The 20668-nt window shown below is 30.1% G+C and overlaps 1 protein-coding gene across 1 annotated transcript in view; it reads left to right on the forward strand.

Annotated features, from left to right (window-relative positions):
- LOC136275870 (uncharacterized) overlaps positions 1–10721 on the forward strand; it is a 47902-nt gene extending 37181 nt beyond the window's left edge. Inside the window, exons 3-6 of the mRNA XM_066085997.1 lie at positions 4579–4821; positions 5920–6051; positions 8909–9112; positions 10662–10721. Coding sequence (XP_065942069.1) covers positions 4579–4821; positions 5920–6051; positions 8909–9112; positions 10662–10721 — 639 coding nt within the window. The remainder of the gene's footprint in view (positions 1–4578; positions 4822–5919; positions 6052–8908; positions 9113–10661) is intronic.
- The last annotated feature ends 9947 nt before the right edge of the window (positions 10722–20668 follow it).

The raw sequence follows: 20668 nt of genomic DNA on the forward strand, positions 1-20668 counted from the left end.
TTACATTATGACAATATACGTTCAAAACTAAAAAATTTATCATAGATTGCACACTTTTGTAAAATATCAAACAAAATTGAATTTGCCTTTCCAAACCATTTATATTATTACAAATTATTTTATCATCAAATAAATTAAATCAATGTCATAATCAACTGATGACGGAAATGGCCGAGTAGTTACGATTGGATTATGTATTAGAGCATTCAGTGCGGAGATGAAATTTCGTGACGTCAGCTGATACAATCGAGCCTCGAAGTTTGCGTGAATTTTGGTTGATAGCATTTTCAATGCGTTGGAATTAAACTTTAAGAGGAAATGTATAGTGAGATATATCATTTTCGAACCCAATGCTAAACGCAAACCGGTAGGCATATCCGATTCATGTAACAAATGTTGAAACCTGAATAGACGAGGGGGTCAAAATGGCGTTGCAGATCTTAGAAAGGGTAGAACTTCTCGATATACGCAAACTAAGCGACTGATTGATGAAATTCAGAAGGCAGCTTTGGAAAAAATCAGATCAAATCAACAACTTCATATTTCTGGATTTAAATCCTAGTACAGGTAAAGAAAAAGAAGCTTTCGTAATAATGGATGGTTAGTAGAATTTGAACTATTCGGTCTTCTCATGATAGAGTTATCGTTACTGAAACAGTTATCTTACCCTCATAACAGGTATGCATAATCCGGGATGATTCGCACCTATTCTGTTTCGCGCTGAGATGATTTGCACCTCGATGTTTTGCACCTCCCTCGGAGCGAAACATCTCGCTGCATTAAGATATTATTTTCGTGTTATTATTGCTCTGAAATTAATTATAGCCAATATAAGAATTGAAATAAGTTATAAAAATTATTGAAACGATGATTGCTGCATTTATGTATGCGCTGCTATTATGTTTTGATTTTTTTCGTTTTCGTCGTCTTTCTTTATGAGGTCATTGAAGTCATGGCGTTTTTATATAGGTTCAGAACAAGAAATATTAATAATGTTGTGATAACAATTATAACATGTCTTTCAGTGAACATTTACCTGTATTTTTATGAAAAATTAGGGGTGTGATAACAGGTAATTACATGTAAATACCACACATCTAAAGGTGGGGAAAATTTAATTACATAACTTTTCTGCTTAAAACTTTACATTGTTGCCACTGCATCCATTCATCTACCATTTTTAAACTACTCTTGAATAAAAGTAATGTGTGATATTGTTTGATAATTTCCATTCCCATATTATTATGAATTAATTCTTACGTCATTGGAGAATGACATACAAATTAATGAAAAATACACACAAAAACAACACATATATAGTTATGTATGCAGAAACACTTATTGTGGATCTTGTACATAGTGGTACATTAATTTTACAAAAATTCATAAATTATTCTTTAAACAACTTGCAAACGATTGTTTGTATACTTACGTAAGCTATATGAAAAATAATACGATTTTTTTTATACCTGCCAATTTAGTATTCTTCACTAGAGACATTAGTCATTTAAGATTAAATTGCCGATATAAATACTAACCTTAATCTCAAAACTATCACTTGTCTTATCATTAACTGTTCACGGTGTTGTCCAAACTATTGGTAAATTATAATTCAAAATGACTTAATTGGTTGGGCAATTAATTATCTGAACTAGATATGGTGTTATTTAAAAAATAATTAGCATGGTCTTCAAATAATCACCGGTATTACTGTGTTTTTAATATAACATTATAGTCTGTTAACAGATTAATAGAATATATTGTGTCATGTGCAAGCACTTCAATAATGCTTTAAATAGAAGAAAAACCCTTAAGTATTTTTATTTCATAAATATTTTGGAATATCAACTAAAAGTACTAATAGTACTTCCGGTTATTCGAAAATGACAAACCAATGCAGCAGTTTACATATACGACATCAATTAATAAGAACTTCTCTTACAGCAAAATAATTTGATATTTAAATTACCAAACAGGAAACATCAAAAAATATCTAAAAAAATTAAAAAGAATGCAAAGAATGCATTTGAATACAATGTATAACAGTGTATAACGTGATGTAAATACTTTTGCTTATTCAACAAACATTGCGACTGAAAGACATTGCAATTCTTTTTTGGGGGTGACAATTACTCCTTTTGAATACTAACAGATATATGATCAAATTGTGGTTTCTCTGATAAAATGCCCCCCCCTCCCCCAAGAAAAAAAGATGATATAAATATTAGAGAGACAAGAGTTCATAATCAACATTCTTCTTCAAAAATCAAATATAGAAATATAAATTCTTAAAATACAGACCCTATTTTTTTTTCTCCTAAAAACAACCCAAAAAATATAGACCATTGAAAAAGTATGCTTTTATATAATTCTGATTAAATTCAAAGATACATATATATAATATATATATACAAGACACACCCTCCCTGCTATCTTCACACACTGGGATTTTGAAAATGTGTGAAATCATTGTTCTAGTTTATTAATTGCTTTTCGTCTTGATTTTTGTTTGGATAATCTGTTCTTCTAACCCCCACACACACTTTCAACATACGATATCATCAACTTTGGCAGCTGTACCTGTCATGCAGAATGTTTAATCAATGACAATCATTTGAATTTCTCAACAAAACAGATTTGATGTATAAAATAGATACTGGTATTATATCGTTAAGAGGAATGACACCATTCAAAATAGATCCCAATGTTTTTAAATATAGATTTCATCTAAATTTGAATTTGACTTTGGTTTCAAAAAAAAGATCCCTTTTCTTTTAAGTCTTTTAGCAGACAGCTTAAACAATTATTTTTGTACTTTGTTTGACATATATGGTACAACCAAAATAAACAAAGGTTAAAATCAATTTTATTGTATAAGAGACAATGATTCCAGCTCCCTCTCAATTTCAAGCTCGAATATCTCCATATCACTTTCTCCACTTTCTGTTTCACTTTCCCCTAAATTTGTCTCTCCATTTGCCTCATATATACAATAGGTTTATCTAAACACTTCAATGATTACGATTCACACTTATTTGACAAGTCTACCAACAATTTAGACTGCACAAAGCAAGTTACACGAATAACTTGGGAACAATGAAAAAAATAACAAGAAAACATATTGTACGTTGACAGAAAATTTACACATGCCCTCCAACCATGTACTTTGGCAATTTTTAAATGCCCACCTGCAAATTTACCAGGACCTGGGCATCGCACTCCCAGGTTATTTCAAATGAAATATGACAATCCAATTATATACATATATTTAAAATCTTTGTTCTTTATAAACCTTTTAATGAAAATGCAACAACAACAAAAAAGTAAAAGAAACACATTTTATTCAAAATCTATAACCTTGCCTCAACAGACTGCAATAATTAAAATTTTTTGTTTATTGAATATATATTTCATTCAAGAGGTTTTCCTTCCAAAGTTTTGGTTCCGTTTACCGGACCCATTTCCAATAAAAAAAAATTGCCAATATTTCCCAAAATTAAGATCCATTTTTCCCAATCAACAGACAATAATTTTATTACAATATCAAAACATGTTCTGCTGGTATTTAAAATGCAACTTCAACAGCTATTTTTCTTCACTTTTAATTATTACTGACCATAAATTATGAAACAAATAGGGGGGACAACTACATTAACAAATTCGCTTACCATACTTTGCCAGAATTCCCACTTACTGTGCATTGATTTAAACCAAATTTAATACCTTTTATAGCTATAATTTAAAAACTCGTAATTTATAATAAGTTAATAAATCTGACCATTAAATACTAAAACTACCATAAAATCTTATCCCTACTGTAACCATCAAAATAAACTCAATGTATAATGGATGTAATTGGGTCAAATAGTATCACTAGTAACCAAAACTGCCAATATCACTGCCATTTTCCAAAAAATTATTTTTTTGAATGTTTGCCTATTAACTTCCATAAAAAAGAAACATTTCATATAAAAGGTAAAAATGCATTAATTTAATAAAACTGTATAACTACGAAAATTTTAAGATATTTGGAAAAAAACCTTTGGAAAAAAAGTATTTCCTTTCAACTTTTGAATGCAAGTATTTGTTTGCTTCAATTTTACTTCAGAAACAACTATTATTTAAGAATTATTTTAAAATCTTAATATATCATTGTAATATCATAAAATAAATTATATCTTACAAACATCTCACTAATTTCTGTGCAAAAGAAGAAATAACCTATAAAATTTTACCGAACCTGTTCACAAAACAAACTAGTCCTTTTCTGTAATTTTCCAAAATTTGAACAGATTACACATCAATTTTCCCAATCCAACAGACCCTGGACGCAGAATAAAACCAATATGAACACCCTTGTCATTGAATTAGTACCAATATCCCTGTACAACTATAACTAATACATTATATTCTAAACATCTCAAGCATCATTTTGTTATTGTAAAAATATAAGATTTAAAGAAAACAATAATGATTTATTCTGTGTTGTCTTTCATTTCTTAAAAATCCAATTTTATATAAATGAGTGTGTGTTTATATATATAACTAAAATTTTCTATCTTTCATTTGAAATCACAGATGATTGCACCACAACAAAAAGTTGTTCTGATGGAGACACCTGATCAAAGAACAAGTGCTAACGGAACAAAATATGGAGCATGTACTGTCCTTTGCACCACCACCCAATACAACCAGCTACATGAAATGTTCTGTACTGAAAAACATATCCAAAAACTCTCCCAATGTGAAAAGAAAGCAATCTTCATAAAAGGCTACACCCAAAGACAAGATGGTACCATATCGATAAATGATGCCACAAAGGTAATTATATAAATAACAATTCACCAAACAAATAAACAGAAACAAATAGATAATTTCCAAATATCATCAATTGCAACTATGATTCCCACTATGAACGTTACAAATTAATAAAAAATTCAATACTGTACAAACTACCAAATACAATACAATGTCATAATTTAACCATACCGCTTGCCTATTAATATATTGCAAATATAAAATCTTGATCATATTAATAATCCTAAATGAATTGCAATTTTTATCATTTCATAAATATTAAACAGCAACGTTATATACACCATAAATGAACTTGGATAGAATACATCAAAATTTTCACAAATCCATCATTGTTCACAAATTTTAATCACATAACCAACCAATAACCTATAAAAATATTCATATTAAAACTGATTTAAAAAACTGATTATTCCTAAAATATAAATTCCCCACCAATTCCCTGCTATAAAATATTTTTAAAAAATAATACAGGTTAATATTTTGAATTATCATACTGAGTAATTGAATATTGCATAAATAAAACTTCCCATACAACTCCATCATATATCTTGAAAACAGATCTAAAAAAAAAAAAACTAATTGATCTAAATCAGATACTATATTGTGAACATAAAATATTCTAATATATATCAACAACTTCAACAAATTATATATAGGAATCTATATTTTAAACATTTCCTAAAAACAAATCACGATATCAAATTAATTAATCTTAATTGAAAACCAGATTTATTCATTAAAATGTTAAAATTTTATTGCTGAAAAAAAAATCTTTATTTCTAGATTTGAAATACTTGCTTATCCTTAAAAAACAGCATCAATTTATGATAAAAAATGAAATTATAAATCAACATTCAACCATATATCTGTCTTAAAATGAAGGCCTGACAATTAAAAGATTAATAACACATGGCATACATCATCAAATTCACAATCAAATTCAAAATTTCAAATTCTTCAATAAAAAAAAAAAAATGGAAACATCCAAAAAATTGAACTACAATAATCTATTTCCATAATTTAAAATTCACAAGAAAAAAAAATATAAAGATAAAATAAAACATTGACAATCCAATTTTATATCCATTCTTCCACGAACAGATCATGGACACTACCCACAATTTAAATATGGACCACATACGAAAATTTCAATGTCCATCCATTGAGGAAGTGGCAGTCATCAAAACTAAACAACGTAATGACAGAGTTTCCGTCCGAGGAAAAATTGAGAAGGTAATTAATCTCCAAAAACTTTCAACTCCCATTAAAAAATAAATAAAAAGAACTAACAATTTTAATTCTGTTTAAAATCCGTCTGCTTACCACTTCGAATCAAACTACAAAGGTACTGAAACTTGGACCACTTTTGGTGAGTCTTCATGCATTTTGTGTACTAAAGTCAAAATCTCTCTCTCTCTCTCTCTCTCTCCCTCTCTCTCTCTCTCTCTCTGTCCCTAATGCTTTTCATGTCAACAAATATGAGAACGACCAAGATTTGCAAGCACCTATAAACAACAATATGTCTGTCTATTAAAAAAAAATCAACACTTGTTGCCTTGAATTTTGCAACAAGCTTTATAAATTCAATCCCCATTTCCTCAATGTACAGAAAACTTGCTCATAGAAATTCATGCAAATATTATATCTATCCAAAATGCATAGTATCGTTTTAAAAACACGTAAATAATAATAAATCTAAAAAAAATAGAAAATTCTATTGAAATAAACAAAAAAAAAAAACCCAATAAAACAAACCAACACTTTTGACAAGACAAAACTCTTTGTGTAACTATTCAATAATCAAATCATTTAATTTCACCTTTTCGATTTTTTGATACTATTAAAGTTGTGCTATTTATAGTAAAATTGGCAATTTGCCTGCCAACAGCCAGGAATCCGTTTTCAAAGGACCCAGCTAAAAATCTTTTACTCACCAACCCAAAACAATATTCCTGTAAACACAACTAACTTTCAATTCCCTACAACCCTATTATAAAAAAAAATATGACTTCTTTCAAATAAATTTAAACTAAAATTCAAAAAATATATCTTTGTTTTGATCAATAATTCCTTTCAAATTTGATCCATGCATATCATCCAATTAAATCATCATAAATTAAATTCCTGCTTCTTAGATAAACAATTTCAAATCCATATGCTTTCAAAATTTTGTTTATAATATAAAAACCTCAACTAAAATCTCACTACATGTAATTATGTATCAAAACAAAAATTCTCACCCTTAGATGTTATTCTGCTAAATACACAAAAATTTCTACTTAAAGTAGATCCAATGCTCTGTGACGTCACACTTTTTTGTAAAACTTTGAATTCTTTAAAAATTGTGCAACATAGTTTTATATATTTTATGTGAATATAATCACATGGATGTAATTAGAAATATTGGTAGCTTAAAGATATTTTCGCACTTAATTCTATACTATATTTCCAATTTTTTATATATTTTATCTATGCAAAGGGGAAATAACTCTTTTTCTGAATTTTCTCTCAGTTGTATCTCTAAATGCTATAGTTTTTCATATTCCAACGATTAATTTTAAAATATTTTTGTAATTTTAGTTTTCTGATAAAGTTGACATTAAAATTAAACAAGAAAAACAAATTTCTGCCAACAAGATTTTAATTTTAACAGAAAAAAATACATTTTTCTAATGCTAAAAAATGCTTTAGTTTATGTTTACCTAGCATCTCAAAAAGTGTGATGACATGTATATTTTTCCTAACAATTGATGACATTTAAGTCTATTAAGTCAAAATCAGTGCGGTTTTTCAACTTTCCTCAGAGAATTTTACGAGTATAGAGCTACCTTAATATCTTTAATTATAATTATCGTTTACAATTATAAATAAAAAATTCTGCTTTCAAATGAAATTCAAATACAATCTAATTGATCTTAAAACCTTATTAAAACTCAAAAACTCATAATCTTTATATATATGATTTTAAGTTTTCCTTCTGAAACTTATATCTCAACATAAATAGATAAAATTTAAATAAAACACACTCTAAAGCTAATAACCAACAACCTTGCAAATATGAAACTAGAGATCAACTATCAAACAATATATCAAAAAAAATGTTTTACAAACCAACCATATATCATTCAAAATATCATGCTTATGATATATATACCATAATATCATTAAGATGATTGCATTTTTCCTACAATGAATTTAAAAATTACTCATATTTCCCTCCCTACTTCTAAAAAAAAACAATGTCAAATACACATTCTGTATATTATGCTATTGCTTGAAATTGTTTAAATCCTAATTAAAAAATCTTGATTATTCAAAACTGTATGAAACACTAAAATATGACTAATATGAAACCAAAACAACTCGTATAAAATATGTAAAATTGACAATAACAAAATCAAAAATTGTTAAATTACTATTAAAATACAGGATTCAATTTACCCATTCAAATTTAACATTTTAATAAGATATTACATATTAAAACCTCCATATTTATGAACAATAAATTTATACTCATGATAAAAAAAAAATGGAAATGTCTTTATTAAAACTAAAAAACGTAAATTTAATTAAAATACTACTTCCCAATAAAAAAAATAACTGCACCATAATGTAAACAAAAATATTATTTTAAATTAATGCACCATTTAATATAATTAAATCCAAAAATAATTAGGGTAGCTAATCTACCCCCCCCCCCCATTCCTCTTTATTTGAATATATGATTTCCATACCTACAACTCAAACAATAATTAAACAATCCTGAAAAATATATAAGATTTAATAGTCCTGCAAAAAAACTATACTTATATAATAATGACTAGACCTGTATAAATATTACACTATTTAAATTATAATATCCAAATAAAAAAACTAAAATTCAAAACAAATTAAAAAAAAATGAATTGATTCTATTCCATATTTACCTCCAATATCACATTATCTTTCAACATAAAAAATTAAACAATATTCCATATATTTCATTATATAAAATAAAACAAAAGTTCCAAATCAATTTTAATGTTTTAATCATATATTATTATTCATCTGCCTTTCATTTCTAAATGCTATAACTTCTCATTTTCGACAGACATCTGCAGTAATTGAAACTGCATCTTCAAAAAGAAAAATTGTTACACTTGAAGACAACTCCGGACAAATCGAAATCAAACTCTGGGGTAACAAAATTGATCTCATAAAAGACCAAGGAACAACTGTATCCCTAAAAGGATTACGTGTGGATATTTATAACGGAAGATATTCCTTGAACAGCACACCATCTACCACAATCGAGGTAAAATTACTCAATTTAATATCATACTCCATTTTAAAAAAAAATTTATATGTTGCTTTGCCAAGCCCATCTGCCTATATATCAAAAGATTACAAATACCATAAGATTCAAATTAAAAAAAAAAAAATTTTTTTAATCAAACTACAAATATGAAATTTAACTAAAAGATAGAAAACCAATACAAACTATTATGAATCAAAAATCTAATACTCAATTTTTACTATTAAAATAAATTAACTCCACAAATTCCACCAAAAAAAACACCTCCCAAGAAATTATATTCTGAAATTATTATTAGTTTCACCAATCAAATATCTAAAATGCCCATTAACTCCATTAACCTGATGCCACCATATCTCACATTTATGATTTCCAATAATATTTCCTAAACCTTGCATACTAATACTGCAATATCTTCTAATGATAATTATCATTTTCAAAATTAATATTACTTCCATCAAAAGTGGATTTTAACATATTAAATTCAGACCAAAAAATATCATCACCACTTTCAATTGTTGACACTCCCTATCCCACTCCCCCTTGCTTACGTATACATAATCAAAATTGCATATTAGTTTCAATTGCAATTTCATTCTTAAATTATATAAGGAACAAAAAACTACAATAATGCAAATCCACAGTAAATGTGTTGATCTCATATGTAACATTATACCCAACATAACCCACAACATATGTGCTAATGTTCATAGGCTGCCAAACATGTTTACATCCACGTGTCATCAGTTAAGCTTAATATACAACTAATAAACCCAATTCCTGTAAAAACTTATATCCAATTTTAATAATCAATTTCATTTTCAAACATTATTAATATTCATCAAAAATATTCATTCAAAAAATTTATATCCAATCATCATTATAAATATCTATTGCTGCCAATTTTAAGAACAAAAATGTGTATTAAAACATGAAATCTGACAACCACTGCATTCTGAAAACCATCTTTTATTAGCATACGCGATATTTTCACAAGATTACCAACCATTCATCATTCCAAATATATCCCGCTGCATACCAATTCTTCATTTAAAGCTTTTAAAACAAAAAACGTTTGGATAAGAATGACTAGCAAAAATTCAACATAAAAAAATATTTTATAGGCACTTCAACGCACAATAAAACAAAAATAGAAACTGGTTTATAGCAACCAGACTCTCTATAATTGCTTCTGAAATATGAAAATTAAAACCTGTTATTTGTCACTCAAATTTAATTAAGAAAATTAAATTAAAAATAAAAATATTGAGGTTCGTTATAAGACATTAAATTGATTTAAAAAAAGCCCTACACATCTTCTTGTGACATATCTGAATAAACGTTAAATGCTTCAGTGGAAAAAACTTAAAACCAAAAAATAAACAACTTTTCCAACCACTCATACTCCACTATAATCTAAAAAGACTATAGATAATTGATTTCAATAAAATCACCTGATTCAATTCAAACATATAGTATATATATAAATAAATATATATATATATATATATGTCTGTTTGTTTTTTATTACTTCATTTTTGAATTGTAGATCAATGATGCTAATCAAGAAATAAGTGGAGAAGTAGAAGCTGCCTGTTTTGATGAGTAAGTAAAAATATTAACAAAATTCCTTATTTTTAAATCACTAGTTGAGTATTGATTTGATTATGAAAAACTTTTAATATAAACCATTTCAACATTCCTTTATTATATACATAAATAAACAATAAAAATCAATTTAAGTATCATTTCAAATTCATACAAAATAAAAATCCATTCATTAAATGGACAAACCCTATTTTTTTTCAAGAATTCAGCAATATAGCTTTAAAACTTTCGTTATATTTAAAAACTAAAACAAATTACGTATCACTACCAGCAATTTCAACAACATCTTCATATTCTGATCGATGAACACCCAGAAAAATACAACTAAACAATCCTGAAATATTGGGAGTTTAAACATGCCCAAATACATCCACTAAAAAAACAAGAATATTTACCTGTATACAATCAAAAATCAGACACCCCTGTCAAATTTTGGCATATATTTGATAAATCTTTGAGACAAAAAATTCAAAATAATTCAATATCTCACAAATATCACCCCATAATTAAATGAGAAATCATGCCATGCAACTCTCTATAGATAAACTACTGCTTTAAAAATACTGGGGATAAAACTACAACATGATAACTTTAAATTCATACAGATACCTATTAATCATTAGGACTAAAAAAAAAATAGGTTTGATCTGCTTTCCCGACCGACCCTAACTTAAACCCACCACCCAAAAAATTTTTTCGAGTGTTTTCTAAATTTCCGTTCTTATCCGTATTTTGTTAAAATTTCGTTTTTATCCGATTTAAAAATTTATTGTGTCCCCCAAATTTAAGTCGTAAAAACGCTTATAGAACTTATTGAGATGTCATCACTGTTGTGTAGATGTTTGTTATTTACAAATGGCAGCACATGTCATGCCAGTTGAGCTCAACAAATGTTCCCACCAGCCAGGGGTTCATCACATCATTTAAATGATTCGATTTCCTTCAAATTTTCACTGATGATGCCTCGCCATCTGAAGTTTGTACCCCAGTGACATTTTTTAGAAATTCACTTCCGGTCGGAAGTTATCGCCGTTTTACGATTTTTTAAAGTCAATTTTGTCTCTCAGGTTTCTCAAAAACGAGTAAAGATATAGGGCTGTAACTTTCAGAGATGATAGATCTATCGTTTTTCTGGTGCACCTCGGTCAAGAGAATGTCAGCTGTCACTTCCGGTCGTCACCGGAAGGAAATTTGAAAAATTGAATTTTTCGACTTTTTTTTTTTTGAATATTTTTTTCGGAAATTTTTACACCTGATAGTGACCCTCTCACTGATTTAGAATATGTAATTTATTTTAAAATCGATCAAGGCATTCTTGAGTAATTAAGCGTCAAAGTTCTGAAGCGAGAGTCCGAGTAGCTCAGTCGATAGAGTCGTGGACATGGCCAAGGCGACCCGGGTTCAAGCCTCGAGTGCCGCAAATTTTTTTATTTACTTTTTTTCGCTTAGATTTACGGTTTTATCTTTGAATTGATAAGTATGATCTAATCTATTCAAAAATCGTACGGAAGACCCACTCGTTGCTCGCAACGAGATCGAATCTAGTTATTATTTTTTTCCTTACACATTTTGTGCAGGCGATTTCTCGGAAATGGCTGATTCGATTTCCGTCAAATTTTGACTGATGATGCCTCGCCATCTGAAGTTTGTACCCCAGTGACATTTTTTCAAAGTTCACTTCCGGTCGGAAGTTATCGTCAAAAAACGATTTTTTAAAGTTAATTTTGTCTGTCAAGTTTCTCAAAAACGAGTAAAGATATAGGGCTGAAACTTTCAGAGATGATAGATCTATCGTTTATCTGGTGCACCTCGGTCAAGAGAATGTCAGCCGTCACTTCCAGTCGTCACCGGAAGGAAATTTGAAAAATTGAATTTTTTGACTTTTTTATTTTTGAATATTTTGTTTTGAAATTTTTACACCTGATAGTGACCCTCTCACTGATTTAGAATATGTAATTTGTTTTAAAATCGATGAAGGCATTCTTGAGAAATTAAACTTCATACATTTTTGAGATTTTTCCTGTCGTCACTTCCGGTACCGATTTATCGGCCATTTTGCACATTTTTACAACCTTTTTTGTGCAGAGTTGATCTCAGAAACTATCAGAGATATGACTATGAAATTTTCAGGATAAGTAGTCTATAGTTTGAAGTTGTGCACTATTGTGTTGTTTTGCGCTAGTGGCGCTATTTCTTGGAGCTCGCCTAGGCACGAAAATTGGGTACGAATTTTCATTCAAAATTTTCACACGTTTTGATTTATGTCTTTTTATCAGTTGATATTTTGTAAAGACATATAGAACAAAAGAGGTAGAAAATCAAAAGTTCTTTCCAACAAAATCAAGAAAAAGGGGCTGACCCCTTTATTTAGGGGCCAAAACACTCGTAAACTCTATTACAAATAACTTAAAAACGATAAAGATTTTGTAATGCATTATAGAAGCAAAGTTGTTGATCGTACCAATATCTATTAGAAAAAATCATTGCCACGCCCATTTATTACGTAATTAGGGATTTTTAGGGGCCAGAGTACTTAAACTTTGACGCAACATAACTAGAAAAGTAGAAACATTTTGTAAGACATCATAGAAGAGCAAATGTTTGAATTTATGATTTGAATCGATTCCATTTATCAAAACACGAATTTCCGTCCCCATTGAGGATCTAGAGGGCTGGCCCCTAAAATATTCAAACATTTGTATCTCAAAAATGATCAACAATTTTAGATGGGTGTAAGAACAAAAAATGTTAGTTTTCTTAAGACCTTTTCAAAGAGATCAAGAAAAAGGGGCTGGCCCCTTAAATTAGGGGCCAAGGCACTCGTTAACTCTATTACAAATAACTTAAAAACGATAAAGATTTTGTAATGCATTATAGAAGCAAAGTTGTTATTCGTACCAATATCTGTTAGAAAAAATCATTGCCACGCCCATTTATTACGTAACTAGGGATTTTTAGGGGCCAAAGTACTTAAAACTTTGACGCAATATAACTAGAGAAGTAGAAATATTTTGTTAGACATCATAGAAGAAAAAATGTTTGAATTATTGATTTAAATCGATTCCACTGATCAAAACACAGATTTCTGTCCCCATTAAGGATCTAGAGGGCTAGCCCCTAAAATATTCAAACATTTGTATCTCAAAAATGATCAACAATTTTAAATAGGTGTAAGAACAAAAGTTGTTAGTATTCTTAAGACCTTTTCAAAGAAATCAAGAAAAAGGGACTGGCCCCTTAAATTAGGGGCCAGGGCACTCTTAAACTCTATTACAAATACCTTAAAAACGATAAAGATTTTGTAATGCATTATAGAAGCAAAGTTGTTGATCGTACCAATATCTATTAGTAAAAAATATTGCCACGCCCATTTATTAAGAAATTAGGGATTGTTAAGGGCCAAAGAACTTAAACTTTGACGCAATATAACTAGAGAAGTAGAAATATTTTGTTAGACATCATAGAAGAAAAAATGTTTGAATTATTGATTTAAATCGATTCCACTGATCAAAACACAGATTTCTGTCCCCATTAAGGATCTAGAGGGCTAGCCCCTAAAATATTCAAACATTTGTATCTCAAAGATGATCAACAATTTTAAATAGGTGTAAGAACAAAAATTGTTAGTATTCTTAAGACCTTTTCAAAGAAATCAAGAAAAAGGGGCTGGCACCTTTAATCAGGGGCCAGGGCACTCTTAAACTCTATCACAAATAACTTAAAAACGATAAAGATTCTGTAATGCATTATGGAAGCAAAGTTGTTGATCGTACCAATATCTGTTAGAAAAAATTATTACCACTCCCATTTATTACGTAATTAGGGATTTTTAGGGGCCAAAATACTTAAACTTTGACGCAATATAACTTGAGAAGTAGAAATATTTTGTTAAACATCATAGAAGAAAAAATGTTTGAATTAATGATTTAAATCGATTCCACCTATCATAACACGAATTTCTGTCCCCAATTAGGATCTAGAGGGCTGGCCCCTAAAATATTCAAACATTTGTATCTCAAAAATGATCAACAATTTTAAATAGGTGTAAATACAAAAATTGTCAGTATTCTTAAGACCTTTTCAAAGAAATCAAGAAAAAGGGGCTGGCCCCTTAAATTAGGGGCCAGGGCACTCTTAAACTCTATTACAAATACCTTAAAAACGATAAAGACTTGTAATGCATTATAGAAGCAAAGTTGTTGATCGTACCAATATCTATTAGTAAAAAATATTGCCACGCCCATTTATTACGTAATTAGGGATTGTTAAGGGCCAAAGAACTTAAACTTTGACGCAATATAACTAGAGAAGTAGAAATATTTTGATAGACATTATAGAAGAGAAAATGTTTGAATTAATTATTTAAATCGATACCACATATCAAAACACGAATTTCTGTTCCCATTAAGGATCTATAGGGCTGGCCCCTACAATATTCAATCATTTGTGTCTCAAAATGATCAACAATTTTAGATGAGTGTAAGAACAATAAATGTTAGTATTCTTAAGACCTTTTCAAAGAAATCAAGAAAAAGGGGCTAACCCTTAAATAAGGGACCAAGACACTCGTAAACTCTATTACAAATAACTTAAAAACAATAAAGATTTTGTAATGCATTATAGAAGCAAAGTTGTTGATCGTAACAATATCAGTTTGTAAAGCTCATAGCCACACCCATTGATGACGTAATTAGGAATTTTTAGGGGATTAAAACATTAAATCTTTAATGTGCTATATGTGAACTGTGAGTGGAAATTCTGAAATATCATTGATATTTTAATGGTATCGTTTGAAAAATTGAACGGAAGACCTCCTCGTTACTCGTAACGAGATCGTATCTAGTTATTATTATTATTTTTTTCCAAATTTTGTGCACGCGATTTCTCGGAATCTATTCGACCGATCTCAACCATTTTTTCACAGATGTTAGGGCGTGATCTAAACTTAATACATTTTTCTTAATTTTTTGGTAGTCACTTCCGGTACCGAATTGTCGGCCATTTTGTAATTTTTGACGACCCATTTTGTGCAGCTATAAACTCGGAAACCATAAGAGATATGAATATGACATTTTCAGGATAGGTAGACGATAGTTTGAAGTTGTGCAGCATGTAGTTGTTTAATGCCTGTTGCGCCATTTCTTGGAGCTCGCCTGGGCACAAAAAAAATTGGGTACGAATTTTCATTCAAAATTTTCACACGTTTTGATTTATATCTTTTTATAAGTTAATATTTTGTTAAAATATATATAACAAAAGTGGAAGATAATCATAAGTTCTTTCCAACAAAATCAAGAAAAAGGGGCTGGCCCCTTTTTTGAGGGGCCAAGGCACTCGTAAACTCTATTACATATAACTTAAAAACGATAAAGATTTTTTAATGCATCATAGAAGCAAAGTTGTTGATCGTACCAATATCTATAAGAAAAAATCATTGCCACGCCCATTTATTACGTAATTAGGGATTTTTAGGGGCCAAAGTACTTAAACTTTGACGCAATATATCTAGAGAAGGAGACATATTTTGTTAAGCATTGTAGAAGAGAAAATGTTTGCATTGATGATTCTAATCGATTCCATTAATCAAAATAACAATGTATGTCCCCATTAGGGATCTACAGGGCTGGCCCCTAGAATATTCAATCATTTGTATCTCAAAAATGATCAACAATTTTAGATGGGTGTAAGAACAAAAAATGTTAGAATTCTTAAGACATTTTCAAAGAAATCAAGAAATAGGGGCTGGCCCATTAAATAAGGGGCCAAGTCACTCTTAAACTCTATTACAGATAACATCAAAACGATAAAGATTTTGTAATGCATTATAGAAGCAAAGTTGTTGATCGTTACAATATCTATCAGGTAAAATCATTGCCACGCTCATTTATTACGTAATTAGGGATTTTTAGGGGCCAAAGTACTTAAACTTTGACGCAATATATCTAGAGGAGTAGACATATTTTGTTAGACACCATAGAAGAGAAAATGTTTGAATCAATGATTTAAATCGATTCCTTTTATCAAAACACGAATTTCTGTCCCTATTAAGGATTTAGAGGGCTGGCCCCTAAAATATTCAAACATTTGTATCTCAAAAATGATCAACAATTTTGAATACGTGTAAGAACAAAAATTGTTAGTATTCTTAAGACCATTTCAAAGAAATCAAGAAATATGGACTGGCCCCTTAAATTAGGGGCCAGGGCACTCTTAAACTCTATTACAAATACCTAAAAAACGATAAAGATTTTGTAATGCATTATAGAAGCAAAGTTGTTGATCGTACCAATATCAGTTTGTAAAACTCATAGCCACACCCATTGATGACGTAATTAGGAATTTTTATGGGATTTGAAAATTTAATCTTTAATGTGCTGTATGTGAAATGTGAGTGGAAATTCTGAAATTTCATTGATATTTTAATGTTATCGTTTGAAAAATTGAACGGAAGACCTCCTCGTTACTCGTAACGAGATCGTATCTAGTTATTATTATTTTTTTCCCAAAATTTTGTGCACGCGATATCTCGAAAACTATTCGGCCGATTTCGACCATTTTTTCACAGATGATTGCCAGTGGTCATAATTCTAGAAGTTTTTTGAAATTTTGAAATCGGCACTTCCGGTTCCGATTTACGGCCGATTTTGTCAGTTTTTACGACCCATTTTGTGCAGACATAAACTCAGAGACTATCAGAGATAGGAATATGAAATTTTCAGGATAGGTAGACCATAGGTTAAAGTTGTGCACAATGTAGTTTTTTAGCGCCAGTGCCGCCATTTCTATGAGCTCGCCTAGGCTCGAAAATTGGGTACGAATTTCGAATCAAATTTTTCATACGTTTTGATCTGTATCTTTTTATAAGTTGATATTTTGTTAAAACATATATAACAAAAGTGGTAGATAATCAAAAGTCCTTTCCAACAAAATCAAGAAATAGGGGCTGGCCCCTTAAATTATGGGCCAAGACACTCATAAACTCTATTACAAATAACTTCAAAACGATAAAGATTTTGTAATGCATTACAGAAGCAAAGTTGTTGACCGTAACAATATATATCAGGCAAGATCGTTGCTACGCCCATTTATTACGTAATTAGGGATTTTTAGGGGCCAAAGTACTAAAACTTTGACACAATTTATCTAGAAAAATAGACATATTTTGTTAAGCATTGTTGAAGAGAAAATGCTTGCATTGATCATTTTAATCGATTCCATTAATCAAAACACCAATGTCTGTCCCCATTAAGGATCTAGAGGGCTGGCCCCTAAAATATTCAATCATTTGTATCTAAAAAATGAACAACAATTCTAGATACGTGTAAGAACAAAAAATGTTAGTATTCGTGAGACCGTTCAAATGAACTCAAGAAAATAGGACTGGCCCCTTAAATTAGGGGCCAAGATACTCGTAAAGTCTATTACAAATAACTTCAAAATGATCAAGATTTTGTAATGCATTATAGAAACAAAGTTGTTGGTCGTAACAATAGCACTTTGTAAAACGAATTTCTAAACCAATTAATAACATAATTAGGTATTTTAGGGGACTAAAATCTTAAACCTTAAATGTGCTGTATGTGAAAAAGCAAAACTCTTTGTTAAGCATTTCAAGGGATATTGACAATCGTATGCATTATCTGAAAGGGAGTGGTTGAGGGGGAAATTTGAAATTTCATTTATATTTTAATCGTATCGTTTAAAAATTGAACGGAAGACCTACTCGTTACTCGTAACGAGATCGTATCTAGTTATTATTATTTTTTTCCACGAATTTTGTGCACGCGATTTCTCGAAAACTATTCGGCCGATTTCGACCATTTTTTCACAGATGATTGCCAGTGGTCATAATTCTAGAAGTTTTTTGAAATTTTGAAATCGTCACTTCCGGTTCCGATTTACGGCCGATTTTGTCAGTTTTTACGACCCATTTTGTGCAGACATAAACTCAGAGACTATCAGAGATATAATTGTGAAATTTTCAGGGTAGGTAGACCATAGTTTTTAGTTGTGCACAAAGTAGTTTTTTGGCGCCAGTGGCGCCATTCCTTTGAGCTCGCCCAGGCTCGTAAATTAAGTAAGAATTTTGCATCAAATTTTTCATACATTTTGATCTGTATCTTCTTATTAGTTAATATTTTGATAAGACATATATAACAAAAGTAGTAGACAATCAAAAGTTCGTTCCAACAAAATCAAAAAAAAGGGGCTGGCCCCTTTATTTAGGGGCCAAGACACCTGTAAACTCTAATACAAATAACTTAAAAAGGATTAAGATTTTGTAATGCTTTATAGAAGCAAAGTTGTTGATCGTCACAATATCTGTCAGGAAAAATTATTGCCACGCCCATTTATTACGTAATTAGGGATTTTTAGGGGCCAAAGTTTTTAAACTTTGACGCAATATATCTAGAGAAGTAGACATATTTTGTTAAGCATTGTAGAAGAGAAAATGTTTGCATTGATGATTCTAATCGATTCCATTAATCAAAATAACAATGTATGTCCCCATTAAGGGTCTAGAAGGCTGGCCCCTAAAATATTCAATCATTTGTATCTCAAAAATGATCAACAATTTTAGATGGGTGTAAGAACAAACAAGAGGCCAATTGGCCTTAACGGTCACCTGAGTAGCATATATCCAATACACAAACTTGTCATGGAGTCTCATATATGCATCTAATTAATTTGGTTTCATACTGGAGTAGAAAAATTATAAATTTGTAATGACAACCACATTTAATTCAAACTGTGAAACCTATAATTTTGGTGAAAAACTAAAAGATCTGGTCTACAAAATAATGAATTCAGTTTTCCTTTCAGGTGTGTGGGAGTAAAGAAGATAATTTTTTAACGTTATATGCATTAACATCTATACATCCATTTTGGCCCTGCCCTAGAGTCAAAACCCATACCCCAGGGGACATGAACATTAAAATTTCAGTAGAGGACTTCCTGGTAAACATAATTATTAGTCGTTTTTTTTAATACAGATGTGTGAGAATAGAGAAGAAGATTTTTAAACATTATATGCATTAACACTTTATTGCCATATTGCCCCCCCCCCCATGTCCTGAACCCCTGACCCAGGGGCCATGAATTTCACAATTTAGGTAAAGGAGATTGTGGATATCATAACCATGTATTCAGTTTTTTGCCCACATGTGTTGGAGTAGAGAAGAAGATTTTTTAAGATTTAAATCATTTTTACTATATGGCCATATTGGCCCCACCCCAGAGCATGAACACCTTACCCAGGGGTCATGAATTTCACAATTTTAGTAGAGAGCCTCATGGACATCATAATCATGCATTTAGTTTTTAACAAATATATATGGGAGTAGCGAAGAAGATTTTTTAAGATTTAATACATTTTTACTATTTGGCCTAACGGCCCCATCCCAGAGCCTGAACCCCTGACCGAGGGGTCATGAATTTCACAATTTAGGATGAGGGCTTCATGGACATCATTATCATGCATTTAGGTTTTAACAAATATATATGATAGTAGAGAAGAAGATTTTCTAAGATTTAATACATTTTTACTATTTGGCCATATTGGCCCCTCCCTAGAGCCTGAATCCCTGACCCAGGGGTCATGAATTTCACAATTTAGGATGAGGGCTTCATTGACATCATAATCATGCATTTAGTTTTTAACAAATATATATGGTAGTAGAGAAGAAGATTTTCTAAGATTTAATACATTTTTACTATTTGGCCATATTGGCCCCTCCCTAGAGCCTGAATCCCTGACCCAGGGGTCATGAATTTCACAATTTAGGAAGAGGGCTTCATGGACATCATAATCATGCATTTAGTTTTTAACAAATATATATGGTAGTAGAGAAGAAGATTTTCTAAGATTTAATACATTTTTACTATTTGGCCATATTGGCCCCTCCCTAGAGCCTGAATCCCTGACCCAGGGGTCATGAATTTTACAAT

This window comes from Magallana gigas, chromosome 1 (genome assembly GCF_963853765.1).
Source record: "Magallana gigas chromosome 1, xbMagGiga1.1, whole genome shotgun sequence".
Taxonomy (NCBI): domain Eukaryota; kingdom Metazoa; phylum Mollusca; class Bivalvia; order Ostreida; family Ostreidae; genus Magallana; species Magallana gigas.